The sequence below is a fragment of the Corvus moneduloides genome, chromosome 4 (genome assembly GCF_009650955.1).
Source record: "Corvus moneduloides isolate bCorMon1 chromosome 4, bCorMon1.pri, whole genome shotgun sequence".
Lineage (NCBI taxonomy): Eukaryota > Metazoa > Chordata > Aves > Passeriformes > Corvidae > Corvus > Corvus moneduloides.
Window position 1 is genome coordinate 29334270 of NC_045479.1, and position 22769 is coordinate 29357038.

At 46.9% G+C, this 22769-nt stretch overlaps 1 protein-coding gene and 1 long non-coding RNA gene across 6 annotated transcripts in view; one reads left to right on the forward strand and one right to left on the reverse strand.

Moving 5' to 3' along the window:
- The window catches only part of NTN4 (netrin 4), a 48206-nt gene extending 31840 nt beyond the window's left edge, over positions 1–16366 (forward strand). For both annotated transcript variants that reach the window (XM_032106296.1, XM_032106297.1), the window contains exons 5-10: positions 72–260; positions 6932–7148; positions 7851–7963; positions 9152–9220; positions 10915–11085; positions 14690–16366. In XM_032106296.1, coding sequence (XP_031962187.1) covers positions 72–260; positions 6932–7148; positions 7851–7963; positions 9152–9220; positions 10915–11085; positions 14690–14826 — 896 coding nt within the window. In that variant the 3' untranslated portion in view covers positions 14827–16366. The remainder of the gene's footprint in view (positions 1–71; positions 261–6931; positions 7149–7850; positions 7964–9151; positions 9221–10914; positions 11086–14689) is intronic.
- Positions 16367–19625: 3259 nt separating this feature from the next.
- Positions 19626–22419, reverse strand: LOC116443559. 4 transcript variants are annotated; one of them, XR_004239975.1, is made up of 3 exons: positions 21826–22381; positions 20930–21003; positions 19626–20245 (listed from the first exon to the last, which is right to left on the reverse strand). It is a non-coding gene; the product is annotated as an uncharacterized LOC116443559 (long non-coding RNA). The 4 variants fall into 4 exon arrangements; XR_004239974.1 differs by lacking the exon at positions 19626–20245 and having other exon boundaries at positions 20889–21003; positions 21826–21932; positions 22330–22419; XR_004239973.1 differs by lacking the exon at positions 19626–20245 and having other exon boundaries at positions 20889–21003; positions 21826–21932; positions 22062–22381.
- Positions 22420–22769: the final 350 nt, after the last annotated feature.

Here is a 22769-nt window from a genome sequence, read left to right on the forward strand (position 1 = left end):
GTCTCTTTTCTCTAAATCACTATGTGTCACTGCCTTAATGAGTCTTTCTGTTCTCTTTGGCTTTGCCTCAGCGTGCAAGTGTAATGGGCATGCCGACACTTGTCATTTTGACATGGATGCGTGGCTGGCATCGGGCAATCGCAGTGGCGGTGTCTGCGACAACTGTCAGCACAACACAGAAGGGCAGCACTGCCAGCGCTGCAAGCTGGGCTTCTACCGCGACCTCAGGAAGCCCTTCTCTGCCCCAGATGCCTGCAAACGTAAGTCAGCCACCTTGTACTAGTGAAGGGCTTCTCAAGTGGGAAGGTATCAAATGAAAGGTGAGATCTTCCTGCCCCTCCTTGGAGGAATCTTCTTGCTTCAGTGAAGGACAGGGAGCTCTTGGAATTCTCTTTGTGATACTACTTGCAAAAAGCAGTGGTGATATTTGCAGGGTGAAAGTCTGCAGATGCTGTTGATAAATCCATCCCAAGGATCCCTGTAGCCTGAGGACAGGGGAAGAGAGATGATTCATTTACTTTCTCCTATTGCTATTTTTGGAGAGGAAAACTGCATCTTGTTTTCGTGCTTTCCTTGTTTGGTGATTGTTGCAACCTCAGAATCAGGTTCCTCAGCCAGCAGGGGTGCAGCCGATAAACAGCATTGCCCACCAGTTCATGTTCACAGCAGCAGCAGGTGGGTATGGAAGGACAGACAGGAAAACAAGTTAAGTGATATTCCAGGAGGTGGGACACTGAGGAGGCAAGACTAAAGGCACTGATTCAGGCACATGTGAAATTAAATCTTTCCCATGCAAAGAAGCAATCCAAAAGTCACACTCCCCAGGGACCACTGTGAGGATGGTGACTCACCATGGGGGACTCCAGATCCCCAGATCATGCTGAGAACATTACACTGGTCAGCTAAATATGAGGTGCAGGCATGCCCTCCTCTCTGAGCCTACAGCTGCCCACTGGCTTCACCACATTTCTCCTCGCTGACTCACTTACTGTGAGGGGGACCTTCATAAGTGACAGAAAGAAATCCAGCTGACACCCTGCCTGTGTCTTTTGAGGAGACACTGAGCACATCTCTCTCCTCTCAGGGAGAAGTACCTGCATGTAAAGGAAGAGGAAACCCTCCTGCAGCGGGGAGCTGCACCCCAGGCTGGGAGGGTGGTGAGGTTTCACTTTTTTCATTGAGGTCTCGTGGGGAACAACTAGTTTTGTCCCTCTCCCTTGCTGCATATCATCCTCATGAGATTCCCAGCAGCCCTACCAGTTTGTTGCAGGGGTCCTCCTCCTCTCCACCTTTAACTCATTGCAAGGAGGGGCAGCAACAGCTGAACTGCCTGTCTTACGAGCCTAGTTCTCTGTGGAAATAGAATTGATCACAGTTCCCCATTGCTTGTGTAAATAATTACTTCGCTGCTGTACACAATTATTTTTTTTAAAAAGTGAATTTAATGACTTTAAAAGGTTCATTACCTACTTGTATACATCAAAGTTCTAAGTCTCCTCTGAAACATCAGATGCTTTTTCTCCTTAATTATTGCCAGAACTTAGTCAATGAACTTTTGGGTTGGAGTCTCATTAGTAAAAAGACAGGTTTAAGTATTGCATTTAGACCCAAAGCAGAGGCTATATGGTTTTTTCTAACTCATTGATTCATCCTTGCTGAATAAAAAAAGAACTAATAGGATTAATTGACTGCTGGTAGATAATGCAGAACAGAAGATTGAAATAAATTCTGCATGGGACCCTCAAGCTCTGAAACATCATTGTACTGTGGTTCTGCTACCTTTGCTAGGGTTATAATTCCTGCTATTCTTTATGGTCCAGCTCCCATCAGGGAAGCTGAGGCCATTGAAGACAAGTGAAGTTTTGGCACTGAGTTGAGTGCAATTTTCTGGACACCTAAAAACACCGCCCTTCACCTTGAAAGCAGTAAAAGCGGCCTCCATCTCCTCTGTCACCTCATTCAGTCCATTGAGGGGATGGAGTTTCATGAAGGACTCACTGTAGGCTCGTCCTTGTGCCAGAATGCCCAGTCCATAATCTGTGGCTGTTTGCAGGGTTCAAGAGAAAGTCAAATGGCACCTCCTGGGCTGGCCAGCACAGAGCCTCCTTCCTTGCAAAGCCAGACGGAAACAAGAGGTCACAGGACATACTGCTGCAAAAACAGCCCCAGCTCGAAGGGAAGGCTGCCAACCCTGTGCATGTGCCTGTGTGCAAGTCAGGCCACTGCTAAAGAAGTCAGGGAGTACATCACGTCATTAGCTATACATTAGCCAAATTCCAGGGTTCTTGATTAAAAAGTTTCTCCCTGCCTTTATGAGCCAGAGGAAGCTGTGGATATTAGATGATTAATGAGTATTTTTGTTGACATATGCCAGTTCTTGGTTCTCTTGGCTTTCTGCATTAATCTCTGAATCACTGGCCCATGGCATTCCACTTTCCACATTAAAAAAAAAAAAAAAAGTGCGCCCCCATTACTCTTTCATGCAACAATCCAGCTGTATGGACCACTAGGTATTCATGAACTCTGGTATTTAAAAGCCAAAGATAACATATATTTAACAAGAACTGTAAGATACTCTTGAGTATAGTCAGAAAAAGTTTACATTTATTTACCTTCTGTATCAAATACATCTACTTCATTGCTTTTTTTTTTGTCCACATTTATGAATTGCAGAGCATGATACTCCCTCAAGTATCTGAGGAAGACAACTTCTCCTAGTACAAACTGAATTCCACAAATATAGGGATTATCTGAATGCTTTCTTTTCAGAGACCCTGTTACTACAAACTCCCAGATGATTTCTCTCTGGGCTTTTCAAACCCTCACCAATGCACTCCTCCCTAAGACCCCTTCACCTTTTCACTTCTGGTCTCCTGCTGCCAGGAATGCTCCCTGCACCCAGGGACCCAGCATCCCATGGGGGAGATGGCAGCTGCAGGACCATAGAAAATGACTAATGACTGTTAAATTAAATTATATAAGATCAATTGCAGCCTATGCCTGGAACATTTCCAAGGACCATGCCATGGTCTGCAATAACAAGGGACGTGCGTGGAGCCCTATTATTTTTTCTTGGGAAGGCCATGGCATTGCCTGTTTGCTTCTGGCTCAAGACACCATTATTGTTCAACCGCTGAAAATTTAAAAATACCTAGGTCAAAGTAAATAAAGGAGTTGTTAAGCGATAATCTTTAAGGATACTTAAAAGATTCTTGTAGGCAAAGACTGTATACAGTATTTGCTCAGGCGTAGGTGTGTACCTGAAAAATGAGACATTCTGATGTTTAAAACACCAACCTGATGACTCTTTCCCTCTGCCATACCTATGAGTCCTTTTCTTTCCAACCTCATGAGTTTTTAAGCCTCAGCTACAGTACAGTTGCAGACAATAAAATCTAGTGTTATAATTGCCAAGTTTATTTTGCTTTGCAACTGTAGGGTTTTGAGGGTAAATATTTGTCATTTCCAACGATTAGCTGGCAGCCGGAGAAACCACAACAGTATCACCAATCCAGGGCAAGGAAATCCAGTTCTGCTGGAATCCCACTCACTGATTTTCCATCCCAGTCAGCACATGCAATGCCAGGACAGGCAGCTGTTAATTCATATGTGCATGGAAGTCATGTGCAGAATACTGCTATGTAGTACAGGCTGGTAAATTGGCATTTTTAGCAATGCTGCTTACAAATCAAAAAGAAAGCAAAAAGGTCAAGCTTGTGGAAGGTTTCTCTTGATCCAATGCTGGGGCCCAGCCATTCTCTCTCAAGAGCTCCCTTGGCCGTGGAAACACCCAGCCTCTCTGGTGAGGTGGCCGTGGCACAGGAGACAGGTGCTGTGCAGAAGCCTCGCACTGAGAGTCTCACACTCTGCATCTGTGCATCCACAAAGAAATGCCATCCAACACCATCTGTAGCTGCTTTATCTGCTGCTCAGCTGCTCCTCTCACCTTCCTGGACGTGGGTCTCCTACTACCTGTGCTACAGTGAGGTGCAGATTGTGTGGAAGGAGGAAAATGGGGTCTAAAACCAACACAGCACAGCTGCCCATGAGGGACCAGTAGCTCCGACTTTCAAACATTGTATAATCAGTCCTGCAATCTTTTTCTTCCTACCCTTGCCATAGTATGGAAGCACTCCATCCTGCTTCCATTCATTTCTTTCAAATGTGTTACGACACCCTCACATTTGAGCTCTAGAGCTTCATTTCTGTGCTTGGTGCATAGTGATGGGCTTCACTTTATGTCTGCATTGCTCAGCAAGTTCCCACTGCAGCCCATCACAAACATTTTCCGTGCTGAAAATTTGCCACCCAAACCATTCAGATTAATGCAACTTAGTGTCATCCTGGGCCTTCACCCAAGGTCCAAGAGCAAAAACCTTCAATTTGCCAGCCACAGTTAGAAAGCAGATTGACACCTTGGTGGCTCACTGAGGAGTTGCCAGGAAGGATGGGATCCATGGAAGTGTTTATGCAGGCCTGTTAGAAATTACCAGCCTTTACAACACATCTCTTTGTGGCTTTTATTAAAACGTATAGCCAACTACATTCTCATTTTTAGTTGTCTTTTTAATTGCCTATGAGTTTGCTGCTCTTTTTCATAACAACTTTTGTAACATTAATATTCTTGCTTCACCATAGTGTTGCCACTGATGTTAAATTTTCCATTTAAAAAAAAAGTGTAAAAGAATTGTCTAAAACATAAAAGCTCCAAGCCCAGTGGGGTTGTGTGTAAAATTCAGCTGAAACCTGACCAAAACAGGACCAAATCTCTTGCCGAGCAGTGGGTTTATCTCATTAACTGGAGGAGAACTGAAGAGCCCTAAGTGCATGATATTTCCCCTGAAGGGCCTGAGGAATGCCAGAAATACCCACCTCATCTAGTAGGAAAAAAGAGCATTTGGCTGTATGTATCAGGTGTAAAACACTTCACAGGCTTCAGGAGAAAGGTATGCAAGTCTCAGTGTGCGCTCTTGAAAACTATGCTATTAAAGGTACCAGAGTTCACTGCCTGCAGCTACTTACGCAGGTTGTGGAGAGGCTTTCTAATCTTTTAATTTTATATAATTATATTTGTTTGGGAATGGAAAGGGTGGGGAAAATTTGGGGATTACCTTGGCAAAGATGTTGGAATCATAGTCGCCTCTAAGTTAACTGCCAATATTAATCTATCCTTTAATATTTCGTAACTATACTCCAGGTATGTCAGATTCCTGAAACCACAAAAATGTTGTTAGAGCAAAATCAAATGTATGTGTGCAGCAATAAGTATTTTAAGAGAAAAATATATTGTGTTGCCTGTAGTGGCTTTCCTGCTCTATTGCCTTCACAGCTGCAAAATAGAAAGATTGGTATGGAAAGAGGGCTTCGGTGGATCGATGCCGTGTTTCTCCCACAGGGTCCCTCGTGGACACGCTCAGGCGGTGCTCTGCCAGCACCCTCGCGTGCACACGAGCTCACCTTCGCAGGCAGCCGCGAGCAGCCACTCACACACACAGTCTGTGCACGACCCGCAGAGCCGAGAGGGGTTCTCTGCACGCAGTTCCAAGGGGTTTAAGGAAACCAACACACCCGGAGCAAGCAGGGACAAAGAACCAAGAACGACACGCGCACATGGTTTTATCCCAAAGGGCTCCGGGGTGGGCAAAGCATCAGAAGCCAATGGTCTGAGGGCCAGGGGGCAGAGGCAAGGGTGAGTGACATAACAGGAGCCAATGGGAGAAGGGATGGGAGGGGGAGAGAGTTAGGGATCAGTGGAATCTTGGTAAAGAGAGAGCTTTCTAGCACAGAGGTTTACAGAGAGACCACTTTCAAAGCAATGTGGGGGTGTAAAGTGGACTTTGCCACCGCAACAGATTGGTATTAGAATTTGGTGAAAATATTCCCTACAGATAACATGTTCTCAGGAAACCAAATTTTTATGTAAATGAGGCTTTGGGCTAAAGTCTTTCAGCAGGGGACTTTTTGCCATAGTGTGTAAGGCTGACCGTACCATGTGCTGGTCAGAGAACCAAAGCCTGAGGGGAGAAGAGCACAAGTCACCCAGCTACTGGTCCTGTGGGTCACCACATTGCCTGCTGACCTGGTCAGAGGTTTGGCTCATGCTTTTGATAACTGTATTTCTGTTCTTTGAAAATATTAACCTCTTTGGGGGAAAGTAGTCTTGTAAAAAACATAAATTACATTTATGCAAAAAAAACCTAATGAGTAGGTAAGGAATACTTCATACCACCTATTTTAGGGCATCCTTTCTGAGAACCCAGTGTGTACCAGTACACTTCTAGTGCATTGTTCTGATGCAAGGGTCTGTGAGGGAGGAAAGAGAGCAGCTGGCATTTCTGACATGCACTCTGAAAACCTGTGTCCTGGAGAATATGCAAAAGCCTATCTCTGAGCTGTCCGTTTCCTCATTCTTTTTTCCTAAGGTTTTTAAATGATGGCTTTAAAAATCAGACAGAGACAGAGGAATACTTTTTGCTCAGCCTCCACTTTAATTAAAATGATGTTCTGAGGGGTTTTTTAACCTCCTGGGTGCAAGACAGTTGTTATTACTTTAAAAAGCAATTATGCTCTGATTCATTTTTGCAGTGAAGCACCCGCAGCTGCTTAAACATCACAGTGAAGCAGGCACATCCCTGGGTACTTGGCCGGATTAGAATCCAGATGCTGCAAGGAAAGTAATAAAGGCCTGTTTGGCAAAACATAACACGACACCAGGGTAGCTTGACTAATTAAAATAGCTCATGAAAGTTAAAATTCTACAGATTCCAAAGGGAGACTGCTCAGATTTATATGGGTGAGAGAAAAAAAAGCCCAGAAACCCAGAGGTGTCCCTAGGCTTAGAGGTGGTTTTGCAGGCATCTCCTGCGATTTTGTCATGCTGAGCTTGTGCATTCATAGATGCTCCGTCCCTCACGGTGTCCCTCCCCTGCAGCTTGCTCCTGCCACCCCATGGGATCGGCCGTGCTCCCCCTGGGCCCCCGCACCTTCTGTGACCCCAGCACTGGCGACTGCCCCTGCAAGCCCGGCGTGGCAGGGCCCCGCTGTGACCACTGCCTCCCTGGCTACTGGGGCTTCGGTGCCTACGGCTGCCGCCCCTGCGACTGTGCCCGCAGCTGCGACCCCCACACCGGTGACTGCCACAGTAGCAGGTGAGTTGGGGGGTCTTGGCCACCCCCTCCCAGCCTCACCGTACCTCTGTGATCTCTGTTCCAGGGAAAGCGCTATTTACACATGGCAAGCAGGCTGAAAAGTATCCGTTATGTAAAATACTTGGGGTTTGGTATGGCCAAGAAGTGGGGATAGAGTGGAAGCTGAGGCTGTGGTTCCCCTGGGTACCTGGCACACTGTGGCAGGGCACCTGCAATGTTGGAATTTTTGCTCTCAGTGCTGGTGTTAATGTAGCAGGTGTTTTCCATAACCTTCACAGTTGTTTCCTCTCCACAAGCAAAATATGGGCCTCAGGGACATCTGAGTGAGAGGAGACCAAAGGCTTAATATTGCTGTTGTAACTCAGCTTGTGTTGACTGTGCTGGGCTTGGAGTCAAGCTCTGACTTTTAGAAGACTGCACATTTTAATAATACCCCACTCTCCAAATCTGACATGTTGCTTTTTTTACCAGACTGAAGATATTTGTGGTATATAAATCCCTATAACATATTTTAAACCCAAAATGGATTCATGATCCTCTCTGACAACAATCCACCTGTTCACCTTTCAAAACTGCCTCTTGCATTTACCATCATTAAGACACACAGTCACATTGTACCTGGAGGATGGGTTGATAGTAGGATGGCCCTGCTTTCTGCTGGCTCCTAGAGGAAGGTTGACCATCTCCCTTTCCCCTCAACAGCTCAGACGTGACCTGGCACAATGAAGCACCTCCTTTCCAGGCAGTGCTCAACGAGAGCGAGCCCACCTGGGGCTGGGAGGATGAGCAGGGCTTCTCGGCACTCCGGCACTCTGGTAGGACTGTGGCTTTGCACGTGTTTCACCTGCCCTATCCCTCCCGCCAGCAGCCAGTGCAGATTTAGTCTTCTGCACTGGCTTGTAGTTAGCACCCTGGCAGTTGCAGGGGGGAATGGACATTCCCCCACTACCATGTGGAGGAATGTCTTTGTGACCACCTCCTTCCCCTCCAAGAGCCAGAGGAACCTTATGGCTCATCCAATCAATGCAAGGGTGTGCAAACCCCTTAGGTGGATGCTCCGTGCTGAATGCCTGCACCCAGCATTTAGCTGTTGTAAGGCAAGAATTTGCAGTCCCAGCTCTGAATTTCAAGGCTGAATACCCTCATGAATTTCAAGGCTGAATAGCCTCACATTTTACTTGACCATCATGTTTTAAAGGAATCCTTATATTCCCTAAAACTCAACAAACCAGCAACTCTTTTTAAAGGGTGGGGTTTGGCCCTTCACTAGCAGGTAGTTAGGGGATTTCTAGCTCACAATTTATTTCCCCAATACCCACAACAATTTTGGCATCACTTGCAGCTTATGATGCAATTTGAGACGGCCTAGCATGCAGCGGGGGAAGTTATCTCCCTCCTGTGTTCCCAGCCCAGGGAGGTGCATGAAGGTTGGTGCGAGGCAGGCTGGCCCCGTGGGGCAGCACCAAGCTGTCCTCCCTTGCAGCCGCTGCATGCAAGCAGGCAAGCGTCATTTCCTCCATTTTCAGAGAGCGGCTTGATAATATCTCGAAGATACAATAATTGAGTTAATTGAGGGGAAAGCTCCATCATTTGTCTGGGCGACTTCATTTTAAACGTAAATAAGTATATCATGTTATTCTTTGTTCTAAGATCACGGAAGTCATTAATCTGCCTTAACCTCTGCAACATTTCCTTTTGAAATTTTGTCTGGTACATTGCGGTGTGGAAAATACCAGAGAGAAAGATACGCATGTTATTTGCATCCCAAGGCAAAATAATAAGGCCTTTGTTTTCCTTCTCTTCTAATTGTAAACAAGGAGTAATTGCCCTTGGACTAGGATTCTATATTCACTCTCAGTCTGAAAAGAGTTGCAAATTTGGCTTTTTTGCATGAGGCTTGTGGACCACTTGAAAAACCTCTGGCAGTTCCTGGGCTCTGCCTGCAAATGCTCCTGTCTTTTAACCACAATCCACACGCCATTTGCTTCCTTCTTTTTCCCCAGGTAAATGCGAATGTAAAGAGCAAGTTTTAGGGAATCCCAAGGTCTTCTGTGGGATGAAGTACACCTATGGTGAGTTGTGGGTGAGGTGGCTGTAAAGGGAGGTGCTGCAAGGCAGTGCAAAAGTGTATATAAAGCATGAGAGGTGCTGTGTGTGCACCGCTGCATCCTGGCAAGCCCGTGGGATACTTAGTCTAAAGGCAGATCTTCCACCAAAATGTATAGGTATCATGGTTCCAAGTCAAGGTGGGTGAAGCATCTTGTTCTGTTACCCATCTCTCTTGCTATCAAAACACCCTTGTATAAATTCATGGGAGGACAAGAGCTGGAAGTGTCCCTGGGAAACTATAAACCACTGTTACCAAAAATGGGTCACTGAAACTATGTCCGTAGATGAGGTGCCCCAATCAGAGCCTAGAAATTACTGTGCCTGAATGATACCGAACGTAAGGAGGGACTGTGATCACCATCCATGGATAAAACAATTCCAGCAGCTACTGGGAACCTCCCCCTGTCAAAAAAGTTCAGTTGTTGCAATGGGGTGATATATATTGTCTATGTGTCTCTTGGATTTACATGAATGAGAAGAGGCACTTTGTTTCCCAAGACCTCCCCGGTGTGTGCCAGTGAATTGCCTCTTCATACTGTGGCAGAGCAAGGAATGCTCTGTGCTGCACTCCCTTGCTTCATAAGGAATCTCTTGCAGGGGTCTCTTGCACCTGTTTCGTCTCACACTGAAGTTGAAAATGCAGAGAAGATAGCCCATACCTCTGCAGGCTGAGAAGCAACCCACGAAGGGGAGTTCAAGGGGCTGCCAGTTGTTGAAATGTAGCCCTGGCTTAGTGATATTAGGAAAAAATTTGATTCTGTTCTGCTTTGCTTCCCAACCACGATAGTAACTGTGTTTAATCTTGCAAAAGATAAGAAACTGAAAAAAAAAGTCACAAAACCTCAAAGTTCATAAATCTTATTTAAAGTGCACTCAGGCTTCTCCCCCTTTCATCAGTCAACATGTGAAGGTGTCAGCTAAACTAGAGAGACAGATGAATTATGAGGCTCATCATGATCTCCAGGAGGCCACGGTGAGAGGCTGCCCCGAGCTTCCCAACATGAGTGCTGAATAAAGCACCACCATATGGCAATACCTACCAGTATAGGTTGGGTGGAGGAACTCAGCCCTGAGCCTCCACCACTCAGGGGCTCAGCAGTGGAATGCCAGGTGGTGGGAATGTGCCTGTGGGTATGGGTGAGCTCAAAATACTCCATAATTTGCCCCAGTCCCCACCAATGTCTCACTCTCCTCCACTGAATTTGGATTTGGCAGTTCTGCAAAGCAGCAGGATGGGATGAGGCACCAGGGTGGGATGAGGGCAGGTCCTCACACCCCTGCCTACTGCCTGGGCTGTCTGGCTGAGCCAGCAAAGCCTCCAGGTCCATCCCTAAATCCAGTTGATTTCCAAAAGAGCTAAGGAACCCAAAGGGTTTGCTGAGCTCTGGGGGAAAATGGGACCTCATGCCCTAATGGCAGTTCCAGGGGCCATGGCCAAAACAACTGGCAGCATTTCTGCCCATGGGTGTGGGGATGTATGTGCTCTCCAGCAGCTGCTCTGATCCTGGGCTCCCCAGCAAGGGGCCCTGGGCTAACTCCACTATAACAAAGCAATTGTCCTGACTGCTTCTCTCAGACACCAGTATTAGACCAGGGAAAAAAAGAGACCACTGTAAATAGTTTGTATAGTCCTCGTTTTGAATTCCTGTCTTCCCAGTGATCAAGACAAAGATCTTGTCAGCTCATGACAAAGGCTCCCATGCAGAAGTCAGTGTGAAGATCAAGAAAGTTTTGAAATCTACAAAGCTGAAGATTCTCCGGGGCAAGAGGACACTCTACCCTGAATCCTGGACTAACAGAGGCTGCACTTGTCCCATCCTCAATCCTGGTAGGTTTGACTCCCTGAACTGTACATTTCCACCACATATACACAGATTTCATTCCCAGCCCACTATCGCCTCATACCAATGAGCTGAGATTGCAGCCCAGTGTTGATTAAAAGTTACTGGCTTACATCACTTGGATTGCAACTTCAATCTCCACCAAATTGGAATTTCATAGAGAAAAACTTTGAATAGACTTTGAAACATACAATTCTCTTTATGTAGCATAGTAACAGACTTTCAGTTTGACCAGTCTCCGTTCCCAGAGGGAGGGAGGTGCACATCACACCACAATTGCATGTATATCTTTCAAAGCTAAAGCTAATTTGAATCCATGAAAACACATTTAAATCTAATTTGAGTCATGATACTGTACTGAAGTTCTAATCTAGACTCAAGGGAACATTTCTCTTTGAAACTAATACAAATTTACTTCTACAAGATTTGGAAGAAATTCTCTTATGCAGTGAGACGAGAGTTCCACAGTTTTTTCCCATCTTCTTTCACTGAAATGGAGTATAACCAGTGGTGGCTAAACAGTGCATGCAGTCTCCAGTATGGACAAGGACATGCAGATTCAGCAGTGTCTTCCACAGAGCAAAATTAAGCTCCAGCTGACACACCTCTCTTTACAACTCCAAGATAAATGAGCAGTTACCAACTAATTCAGATAAAAGGCTTTCTTTCCATAAGGCACATACACCACTGGGAAATTGGCAATGGAAGCATTGACTTAGGTGCTGAGACGTCCCTTTCATGTGCAGCACTAGGAACTAGGGGGGACAGGGCTGTCTGTGAGGCTGGGTCATACAGTAAGGTTATTCACTGATGAGGTGTTTGCAGTCTTCTTTCATGCCTGCAGGAGTGACTGTGTCTGGTTTTGAAGGCAAGCTGTTCTGATAGCACAGCTGTAGCTAGAAAGTCTTGTCAGGTGCAAAGGTCAGATGAATCAGCAGCATTAGGTAGGGCTCTACTGTTTAAGTGCAGTAAGACTTTGGATATTGCTGGAACACCATAAATCTATAATCAAGTAGATACAGCTATTTTTTTTTTCCATATGCAATGGAAACACAAGCAAGAAAGAACAGATGCATCTGCCTTAATATGAACCTGAAGGAATGCAATGGAAGCTGTTCAAAACTGAGCCTGCAGGGCAGCCCACACCTGACACCCAGCTTTGCTAGTCCACTAACTTCAGAGGAGCTTCACTGATTTTCCCCCAACAGATGAAAAGACAGCATTAATCACAGAATCAATGAAGGTCTCTTAGACAACAGCAGAAAGGTGGAGATGCAACTGTCTTTAGTGATAGTCCAGGTTTCTGACACAACAAGGTGTTACTCCCTTGTTGCTTCCTTGCCAGCTCTCATGATTTACACTGCAAAGCTTGATATTGTTTTGAAATGCAGCTGCTGGTCCCATGAGTATAAATTAGTCTCAGCCTTCATGTTGAAAAGTCATGACGTTTGGTGCTAATAGGAAACTGACAAACATCCGTTGAGTGAATCTTTAAGATTCAATAATGTCAAAGAGGGAAAAAAGGATCCCAGATGTTTTTTTAATTCATTATTTTCTTTAGCTACCACATTCATTTCTGAGTGGTTGGCAATATTAGCAGATTCAACTCTCTATCACAGTAAGAGCTTATGACCTACAGGTGAATAAACCAAAAACAGCTGGATGAAAAGTCAAGCTGACATAAAACAATTTTCTGACATACAGCTATAATGGAAATCACATCTTCCAAAAATATAGAGGAGATCAAAGATAAATATAAAAGTAAGACAAATGTGGTTTTATTCTGTTTTACAGAAGTAAAGGGATACCAAAAGGAGAGTAGGCTCTTAAAGGCTCTGACAAGAAAAGAAAACTCTAAGCATTTATTAAATCTCCATGGGCTATTTTCATATGAAAAACGTGCTTAAGTTCTTACAGGGGGAACCCTTTCACCACCCTTGCATACCCCCTGCTCCCCACACACCCAGAGAGGCAGATTCTTCTTTTGGGGGACACTGAGCTGAAAGATTTAAAGGTCTTGCCTATTTGCAAGGGAACAGGAGCCCATTCCTTCCATGGCTCTGCCAAGCACAGACACAGAGAGGCAGAGAGCAGCCTGCCAGGGCAAACTGCCCAGCCTCAAGTCCTGGCTTGTGGCATCTCAGTCATTTGACTCATTTTAATTTTACAGTTCTGTAGCATCAGGTTGAAAATCTAGAAAGCCCTACACGATCAGCAACCACAGCAATATTTGCTTGCTCTCTGAGTGTGTGTACCACATTTCTATCTCAAGGGAAATAAATTCAGGAACCCTTGAAAAGTGATATTTGTAACAGCAAGATTGACTTGGCCAAAATCAATGTCTTGTGAAGGGCAATGGTGCCACACACGTATCCTGTGTTTACTTGGCAGAAGAGAGGATGTGTGTGCCCAAAAACTCAGATAAAGTAGAAAGCAAATTGTATTGAAATAAAGAAAAGCATACTTGACCTTTAACTTGGGAAGCACCCTTCCTTTATTCTGGACTGCAAAATGAAAACCTAAGACAACACAAGCGGACTCCCTGCTGCAGCCAGGATGGAGCGGGATGACTGAGAGCACCGGGGGATGCCCATCTCCTGTGCCTGGTTTGCAGCAGCACATCGTGCTCCCCAGACTGGTGCAAGTGGGAAGGGGGTACAAGAGGGATCTAATGCTGGCTATACCCTAAATGTGCTGGCAGGAAGCTCCTCCTGCCATGGAAGGGATTATCCTCCTTGTTATCCCCATTTATGGCAATTTGTGGCCCATTTAGGCTGTTTGGATCTGTGGCAGTGTTTCTTTAGCTAATTCAAGCCAAAGGCTTTGCTCTATCCCCCTGTTTAGCAGTTGTTACCTGGTTCCAAGCACTCTTTTGAGTTGTGTCCTGAAAGTCAAGAGCAGACCTGGATGCCTGAGGCAAGCCCTGCAGCAGGGCACCACAGGGACACAATCCAGCCCTTTCTGGCTGTTTCTGGACAACCAGATGAGGCTTTGTCAGATGCTGCTGTCATATCTCTAAAACATCTGGCAGCAGCAGAAATTAGCAGTTCTTTTCAGTGTGGCAGCTGCTCTTTCAGGCTCCTCTAGGGTACTTGTGCCAGCACATTTAGTGTTGCCTCTCATTGGGGTCTGGCATGCCTGTGCCTCCAAGCGGCCACTGGCCACTCCGAGCATGACACCAAGCACTGGACCATCCTGCACTGTTCCATTCCTGGAATTTGCTGAACTGATTCCCAGATTTATTCAGAGAGAAGTGAGGCAGACGACTGCCAAATGAAGGTAATAGCAGTTTCCAAAAGAGGTATAAAAACTTGCAGTGCTGCCCCCAGAGTTCAGCTTTCATTTATATTTAGAAGCTAACAAAATCATGTTTTGTGTACTGCATCTCACTGACAGGTAGCCACAGGGGTCATTTTTCCATAGGTACAGCTAGAGCTGTAGATATACAGATATATGTGAGTCAATATGTATAAACATTTCTTTGTGTAAGTGCTTTTTTACATGGGACTCAATATCCAGGCTGACTTTGCAGCTCAATGGGCCTCTTGAGCATGGTACTGTGCAGTCCCTGACCGCTTTGCTGGTTTGCAGGCTTGGAGTACCTTGTGGCAGGACACGAGGACGTCCGAACGGGCAGGCTCATTGTCAACATGAAAAGTTTTGTCCACCAGTGGAAGTCGGCTCTCGGAAGAAAGGTCTTGGAGATTTTGAAAAGAGACTGCAACTAGAGGTATACAGCTGCCTAGGGCATTTCTTTATGCACAAAATGCAACAGCCTCCACAGAGAGAAGACCTCTAGCATGAAAACTGGAATGTAAGAAAATAGTGCCAAAACATGTAGTGAGGCATTCAGAGTTGTAGGCGCTGTCTAATTTAACCCTTTCTGGCCAATGTTCTTTCACTTGCCTATAGCTTCCTTGTCAGGGCCTCACCTGAGCCCTGCACATCGTTATCTTGAGGGAAACAAAAGGAAGGGTGGTGGATGCTTGTCTCACTCCCGTGCAGTGTTGGAGCAGCTCCCATGAAGCCACTGATCACCCAAGACTAAATTGCCACCCTGGAAGAGCTACTGCTGAGAAGCAAAACACTGCCAGTACCACTAGCGTGGATCCTGAGTGGCTTCCAGAGGCTCCCAGAGGATGCTGTGGGGAAGGCAGTGGCCATAGCAGTGAGTAGGTGCTGGCACCAGTGTGGCAATGACAACCACTCTTTAGAAACACCCTCTTACAGGTTAGGACATGGCACCCATAAAAGAGAATTGGGTGCCACTTGCTTTTAACCTGTTTGCCCTGCTGAAGGTTTCAGGGGCTAGATTCTCTGCTGTTTCAGGGGCTAGATTCTCTGCTGTTGAGGAGGGAGCTGCTGGAGTGAATTGAATCCCTCTGCCTTGGCACAGGCGTGATGCAGGGCAGAGGCCAGCTCTCCACCCACTGCACGGCTGCAGAGAAGAGCCAGCTGCAGAGGGTGCAGCACCTCTGAGCTTTTGTCCCTGAAGTGTTAAAAAATGAACCTAGCCCTAGTGTAAATATTTCATTGTATAAAGCACTTTACTGCCTGCCACTTCACAGTGCAGGAAGTCTGATTGTGTTGGGGAAAGAAGAATTTGAAGGTGGCACGTGAAAAAAACTCCCTGAAACAGAAGCACTCCTGAAGACCCCCCGCAGTTGGACAGCATTAACAGTATAAAGGGAATGGCCAGCCTGGCACTGGCCACTCAGAATATCTGAGGATGCAATCTGAAAGATAAAGTATTTGCACTGAAGTCCCAGCTTCAGACCAGCACTTGGACCCCGTGGGCAGGACTCCAGCAAGACTTTGCAAACAGAGTGAGGAGAAGAAGAGACTTTGAGATAAAAATGCAATTGCCGGAGGAGAAAAACTCCGACTGCAGGAAAAGGAGTAGATGCGGAGAATGGAAAGGACTTGCATTCACATATCACAACGCAGCGATTCGTGGTGGGCCTGGAGTTTATTTTATTTTTATGTAAGTATTTAAAACTGAACATTTTATTTGTTTTCTTCTGTGTTATTGTTTGCAATATATGCAGCCATTATACTTCCTCATTAACACCAATATGAAATATAGCACAGTTTACTGCAGTTTTCAGCACTAAATATATCTTTTCTATAAAGCATCTTTAAACCACATTGTATAGAGTGTAATTTCGTTCATGAGTGTGAGGGAAAGAAGACATACAACACCAGAAAAGTTAGGAGTCTACCAATCCACTTTACGTATGTGTTTTTTCTTTCAAGGTCCTGTGGACTTGCAAAAAAAAGATACTATTTTGGTAAATTTTTTTTGTATCTCATGTATGTAATAAATATAATATTTCAACATCTTCTTCTCCTGTTACTGCTTATGCCAATGGCAGCAGGGTCTTCATGCATGCCCTAGAGAGCACAAGCAAAGATTGCACTGGGTGAGAAGAAGCTGCCATGGGGGATATTTTCCTTTCTGGTTGGGGGGGTAAAATTCAACACATGGAAAGAAGCGAAGTAGCATGGATGGCTCACAAAAATCCCATTTCACCCCTTGTTTTGGGAGGTTTATAAGCTCTTCACATAAGAAGGGGAATCGTACCTATATATTTTCAAAGGTGGCTAAATCCTTGCCTCCACACAGGCTTGAAGGCTGAGCTGCTGAGCAGGTACTTATAAGAAGCAAGTCAGGGATGGCAAAAGTAAGATTTGTTCCCTACATTTGAAACTACTAAGGGGAAAGAAAAGGCTATGGGAAACAAATGCTGTGGCAAAAGCTCTGTAAAAACACTGCAGAGTGAAGTCAAGCATCAGAAATTAGTGGCTAGGGGGTCAAGACTTAATCTGCAGTGTGGGCAGCAGCTCCCCAGGCGGGCGGTTAATCAGTGACTGTGGCAGCACCCATCTCCCTGGCAGAGCAGAGCACAGGGACAGGCTCTCCTATGGAGGCTCTCAGACACTAAGAGCCTCCAATAGCTCTGATTTAAAACTGTGGGTTTACCTGCTTGACATATTTTTAGCTTTGTTTTATTTTAATGCCACTAAAAATACATTTGCAATGGCTAGCTGATTAATGTGACCTTGTGAAAGCTGGAGGGTGTGAGCCCACCATCCCAGCCAGCTCAACATCTGTAGGAAACCAGGATGGCTTTGTTGGCAGTGCTGCTGATGGCATCTTGTCTGACTCCTGTCCTAGCCTTGGAGCTGGGCACTGATGGTTTTATGGAGGAAGGGGGTTAACTTCTGTGGGGCAAATCTGCCCATAAGAAATTTCTGTCAGGGGGTTTTGGCTGGAAGAAGTGTCCCATTACCCGGAGTGGGTGAGCTGGCTATCAAAGAATCACAGAACCAGTTGGGTTGGAAAAGACCTCTGATATCATTGAATCCAAGCTTTGACCAATCGCCATCTGATCAGATAGAAAATGGCACTAAGTGCCATGCCCAGATGTTTCGTGAACTCCTCCAGGGATGGTGACTCCACCAGCTCCCTGGGCAGCTCATTGCAATGTTTAACATCCTTCCTGTGAAAGAATTTTTCCTGAGGTCCAACCTGAACCTCTCCTGGCACAGCTTGGGACTATGTCCTGTTGTCTTGTCTTGTCTCCTTTCAGGTGATTGTAGAGAGAGATAAGGTCTCTCCTGAGCCTCCTTTTCTCCAGGCCGAAGAACCCCAGCTCCCTCAGCTACTCGTCACAGGACTTACCCTCTAGACCTTTTATATCCCTCTATTCATATGAGATCACAAGATGGCCAGCCAGGCCCTCCTTAGCAGGAAAAGCTTCTTTGGGCAGTAAGTCTTTGCAACTCAGTGAGTTAATGGAAGCAGCCTGCCTGGTTTATCTGTTTACTCCCCTCTGTTATGTGTATGAGAAGAGGATACCTGTCTCTGCCCCCCTGAAGAGTAGATGTATTGCTTGATGATTCCAGGATTACCAATACCTTGTCCAGTCCTTCTGTGTGACAAGTATCAGTGGCAGGAAAACCATCCCAGTCATGATCAGAGTTGGCAACAGCACTCACAGAAGGGTCTTTTCTTCCAGAATTGCCCCGCTGATGCAGGCAAAGCTGGCAGCTGAGGCCAGGCTGCCCTTTCTGGATTGTGCTGCCAAGAGGGGAGCAGAGGTGAGTGCTGGATTTTCAGGAACCAAAGATGGGAACTGCCACAGTTCTCCCTAGAGCATCCTCATGCTGTCCTCATGCCTCACCTGCACCTAAAGAGCAAGTACCTCCCTGCTGCTGAAGGAAGCATGGTGGAGTCTTCAGCCATCCTGTTTCCAAGGCTGGAGGCCAGATGTAAGCAGTGGCGGGGGTCAGAGATAGGGGCTGGGGCTGCCTGCCAGAGCCCCCGTGCTCCTGGCTGTCTGTCAGCACTGCAGGAGGGAGTGATGTTGGACACATGTGCTTGGCTGGAGGAGGTGAAGCCAGGTGTGTTGGAACCAGCTGCCACCACAACACTGACCCTGGCTACACACGTCAGTACAGCCCCTCCAGCACAGCAACATATGATCCAAAGCTGTATTCCTCCAAGGCACTCACAGGACACCTCTTTCACGCTTGCTGGTGGACATGAGCACTCCGCTCTCTGGCACATGAGCTCTCAGCGAATGCTTTGGCACAGAGAAGGGAACACCTGGCTCCAACTGGTTTTTAATGCCTCCTTGCACCCTCCAAGGCAAATCCTGTGCCGTAAGTATTGTCAGAACCAGGCACTAAGCCAAATACACACTGCTGAGTGAGTGAAGCTTTCACCACTGTCCTTTGCCACCGCTGCCACCTGTGGAAGAAAGCAGAATAAGCCATGCAGATCTGCCCATTAGTTTTCAATAACCTGAAGCTGGGGTCTTGGAGGAGGCTATACTCAGAGTCATCCCGCATCCTCCCTCAGAGAGGTGGCCTTACACACCCTGCTCACCAGTACCTGCAAGCAAGGTGAGTCTCCCCAGCTGTGCAGGATCTTTGCAATGGATACCTCTGCCCAGCCCATTCATCAAGAAGCAAGAGGTGATTAGGTGAAACATCTGCTTTTATTCTGTTAAAGACCATTTTTCTCTTTGGATCACCTCAGCAGACACCAACCATGCCTACAGGTTCTGAGTACAAGGAGGGCCAGCGGAGAAGCCACCTGCAGGCCCAGCCACATCCACCCCTGCAGCAGCAGCTGACCATGGATCCCCAGCAGCATGGCCACTCTCTCCTAAGGAGTGCTACTGATGGGAGCCTCCTCATCCCAGACCAAGCCCTGTTGGGTTGCAGAAGTGCTGTGCCCTCCTGCCATGGTGAGAGGCTAGAGAGGACTCAGGGCATGTGCACAGGGCCTGTCCAGTCAGTGATTGCCCACCCCCAAGGAATGGAATCTTCCCGTTACAGTGGAAAACTACAGGCATGTTTAATATAGTTGCTCCAGCAGGCTAAATCTTCTGGGATATGACCATGTTGCTGAAAATGACTGAACATCTGGGACCACAGGCCTGCCTAAATGGAAATCTGGGCTGGTATGGGTAAACATAACAATTCAGGAACAAATAGCTGCAGTGTATTTTTTTAAATCTTTATTTTTAGTTATCGTATTGACTTCAATATCAACACATGATAGAATAAACATCTCAAAAATGTCCAGTGGCTGCTGCCTCAGCATCCACAGGAGCTCTCTCTCTGATAAGGCTGGAGGGGATCAGCTGTCTGTGGGCCTTCTGGGCTGATGTGTTGATTTTTTGATGACGGTGTTTCCAAAGCATGCTCTTACCCAGGGGTCACAGCTTCTTGCCACACTTTTCCCACAGTTCAGCACAGAAACTTCATGAATGCCTTGTATTGCTTCAAGGGAATGCAATGATGCCTCGGCAAGGCTCAAAAGCTGGGAAATGCACTATATATGGGAACTTGCTGGCATATTGAAAATGTTAGCATGGCCAAGACACCAGTGTGCTGCAGCAGGCCTTGGGAGAGCCACTCTCTGTGTCTAGCCCATCTCCTCACTTCTCCATCACTCTTAGGGGTCCTTGGGAGCAAATATAATGCTGGGTTGCTTGAACATGTGATGTATCACTGGTGTGATGCACTCATGGGTACACTTAAGCCTGAGTCCTGTAGCCCAGAAAAATACCATCATGCCCAAGCTTTGTTGCACCGCAATATGCAGTTCGAGGTATCTGGACACTTTCACAGCTGTAGAAGACAGATACGAGAAGTTTGCCAGGCTGCTGGAAGGTCTAGGGGGGTTGCAGGCATGGATGAAGGTGTGTGTATGTGCATCTCCATGCTCACTTTTACATTTCCCAGATGGTGCTTTCTCTGCTCATGTCTCTGAGCTCCCCCTGACCAGGCAGGTTGCTCACACTGACAGCATTTCTTTCTTTGATATCTTGTTTCAGACTTATACATAGAAATGAAATACAAGACATGGCTTTTAAGTCATCTGGAAATTAGGGCTGGCAAAAGGCCATCAGATCTGTATGAAAATTGCTGAGAAGAGTAAAGTTGCTTCCTAAAGCAAACATTAGTGAAATTTCCCTGAACTGACTTGCTGTGGACATGGATATGCACCCCTTCTAGCAGATGCAAAATGCAGCCCAGCTCCAGGCTCAGGACACATGCTGAGGTACACAAACAAGGCAAAAAGATTAAAACCAAACAACCATCCATTAGGCTGGCATTAACCTGGAGGAAAGGGCATTCCTCACTGCAGTTCCTGTGGCAGATTCACACACATGATCTCTACCTGGATCAGTAGGAGATATTTCTCGTATTATAACTTCAAGATGTATATGTGTAAAAAATATGTTCTCTCTCTGTCTCTGCCCTTCATCAGAGCTTTCCTTGATTTGCATCAGATGCAACTTGCCTCTGTACCTCAAGCATTTGTGAAGCCTCCGTGTGGTCAAATCTGCTGCATAATTTCTGCTTGGGCTTTATCTGAGTAACACCTGAAGGAGATAAGAAAACATTATTGCAGGTACACAGACAAGGATTAGAGATTCACCTCACCTAATGTGAGGTGCTGGTGGCAGATGGTGGTTGGGACAGGATCCTCCAATCCCCCCAGGATTGCAGAAGAAACCCAAGAGCACCCTGAGGGGTCATTACTGCCCAACTGCCCCACAGGGGCAGGTGAGGGGGCAGGAAGATGCACAGGTACTTGTGTAGCTTGAGGAGCATCAGCAAGATGCTCTTGGCACAGAAGCAGAGGATTAAACTAATGCTGCATAGGGGCAGGGAAGTTAAACACAAGTCCAAGCAGGGACACTGTCACCTCTGCAGCTGTAGGCACATACAGGGACAAGGGACCCCAGCCACGGGAGACGAGGAAGCCTCAGCATTCACCTTTTCCTGGACATGGCTGCCTGGACCTGATCAGCCTCTCTTTCTCTAGAGAGCTACAACAAGAGGCCATTTCTTGACCTGCACAGCAGGTCCTTGAAAAGGCCCCCAGAGCTGCTGGTGTGACCAGAACAGGGAGGCCGATTCAAGGGAGCCTGAACCTGGTCATGGCAGCACATGCAGCCTGCAGTCGCCTAAGGGGGTTGAAAATGCTCGCGCGGAGCTGTGTGTGCAAAGTAAACGTGCCCAGAGCCACTCTGCAGTGCAAGCAACCCCCGTCTGTGCCATCAAACACCTCTGACAAAGGCATTTTGGGAGGGATGCTGCCCTTGGGCAGCCCCCAGGCCAGGGGGTCAGGAGGGGATGAAGTGGTGCAGGGCTGTGCCACCAGCCAAGCTGACAACTCTGCGGTACAGATTCTCACCTACCAGTGCCCGGAGAAGTTCCTGAAAGCTATGTCATTTATTCGCATGTCTGTACCTCCGCAGAAGCAGCACATCCTGCCCCGTGACTTGGCCCTGGCCGCAGCCAACATCTACAAAGGCAGGAGGAAAAAAACAACAACAAGAAAACAGAAGCCAAGTTATGCAGCAGAGGGGGAATAAAAATATTTCCCTTGTGGCGGCGGGTGACCGGCAGAAACCCCGAAAGGCACTGTAAATACCATGTACCGCAGCTCGGACAAAGAGCCCGGCCTCGGCGCTCCGAGGAGCAGCCCCGGCGGCAGCGCTCCAGGGACCAGGGACAGTGGCGGTGCCGGTGGGACGGGCCAGCACTCCCAGTCCTGCTCGGGGACATAAACAGGACGCCCCACCTCTGGCTGATACCGATCAGCTGGACGAGGCAGAAGAGGGAAGAGGCCGGGCCCCCGCTGCTCCCCGGTCGCCTCTGAAATGACAAAGCATTATTGCAAATGACAAAATACAACTCACATTGCAAAGAGCTCCCACACCCACGGGCAAGAGGAGGAGACGATCCGTGGAACTCCTGCCGCAGACTGCAGTGGGGTCTGCTCCCTTGCCTGTGCTCCATGCTGCTGACTCTTTAACACATTAAAAGCAATAACGACTGCGTTCTTCTGGGCAAAAAGCACTTGTAATTGGATAATGACCACTGAGCATCAGTAGGTGGGTTGCCTGAAGCCTGAAGGAAACCACGAGAATTTTTTTTCCACCCACAGCACTATTATGAAGCTGACAAGGTCCTGCTCTCTGCAACTCCCATTAATTTTACTGCCTGACCTTCGGGATTTATGACAGCTTTGTCTGACATTCATGGGGCAGACAGGTATTGTTACACGCCAACATAACCCAGGTAGCAGGCGCGGGTTGTTCTCCACAAATGACTGCACTCCAGTCAACTTTGGAAAACT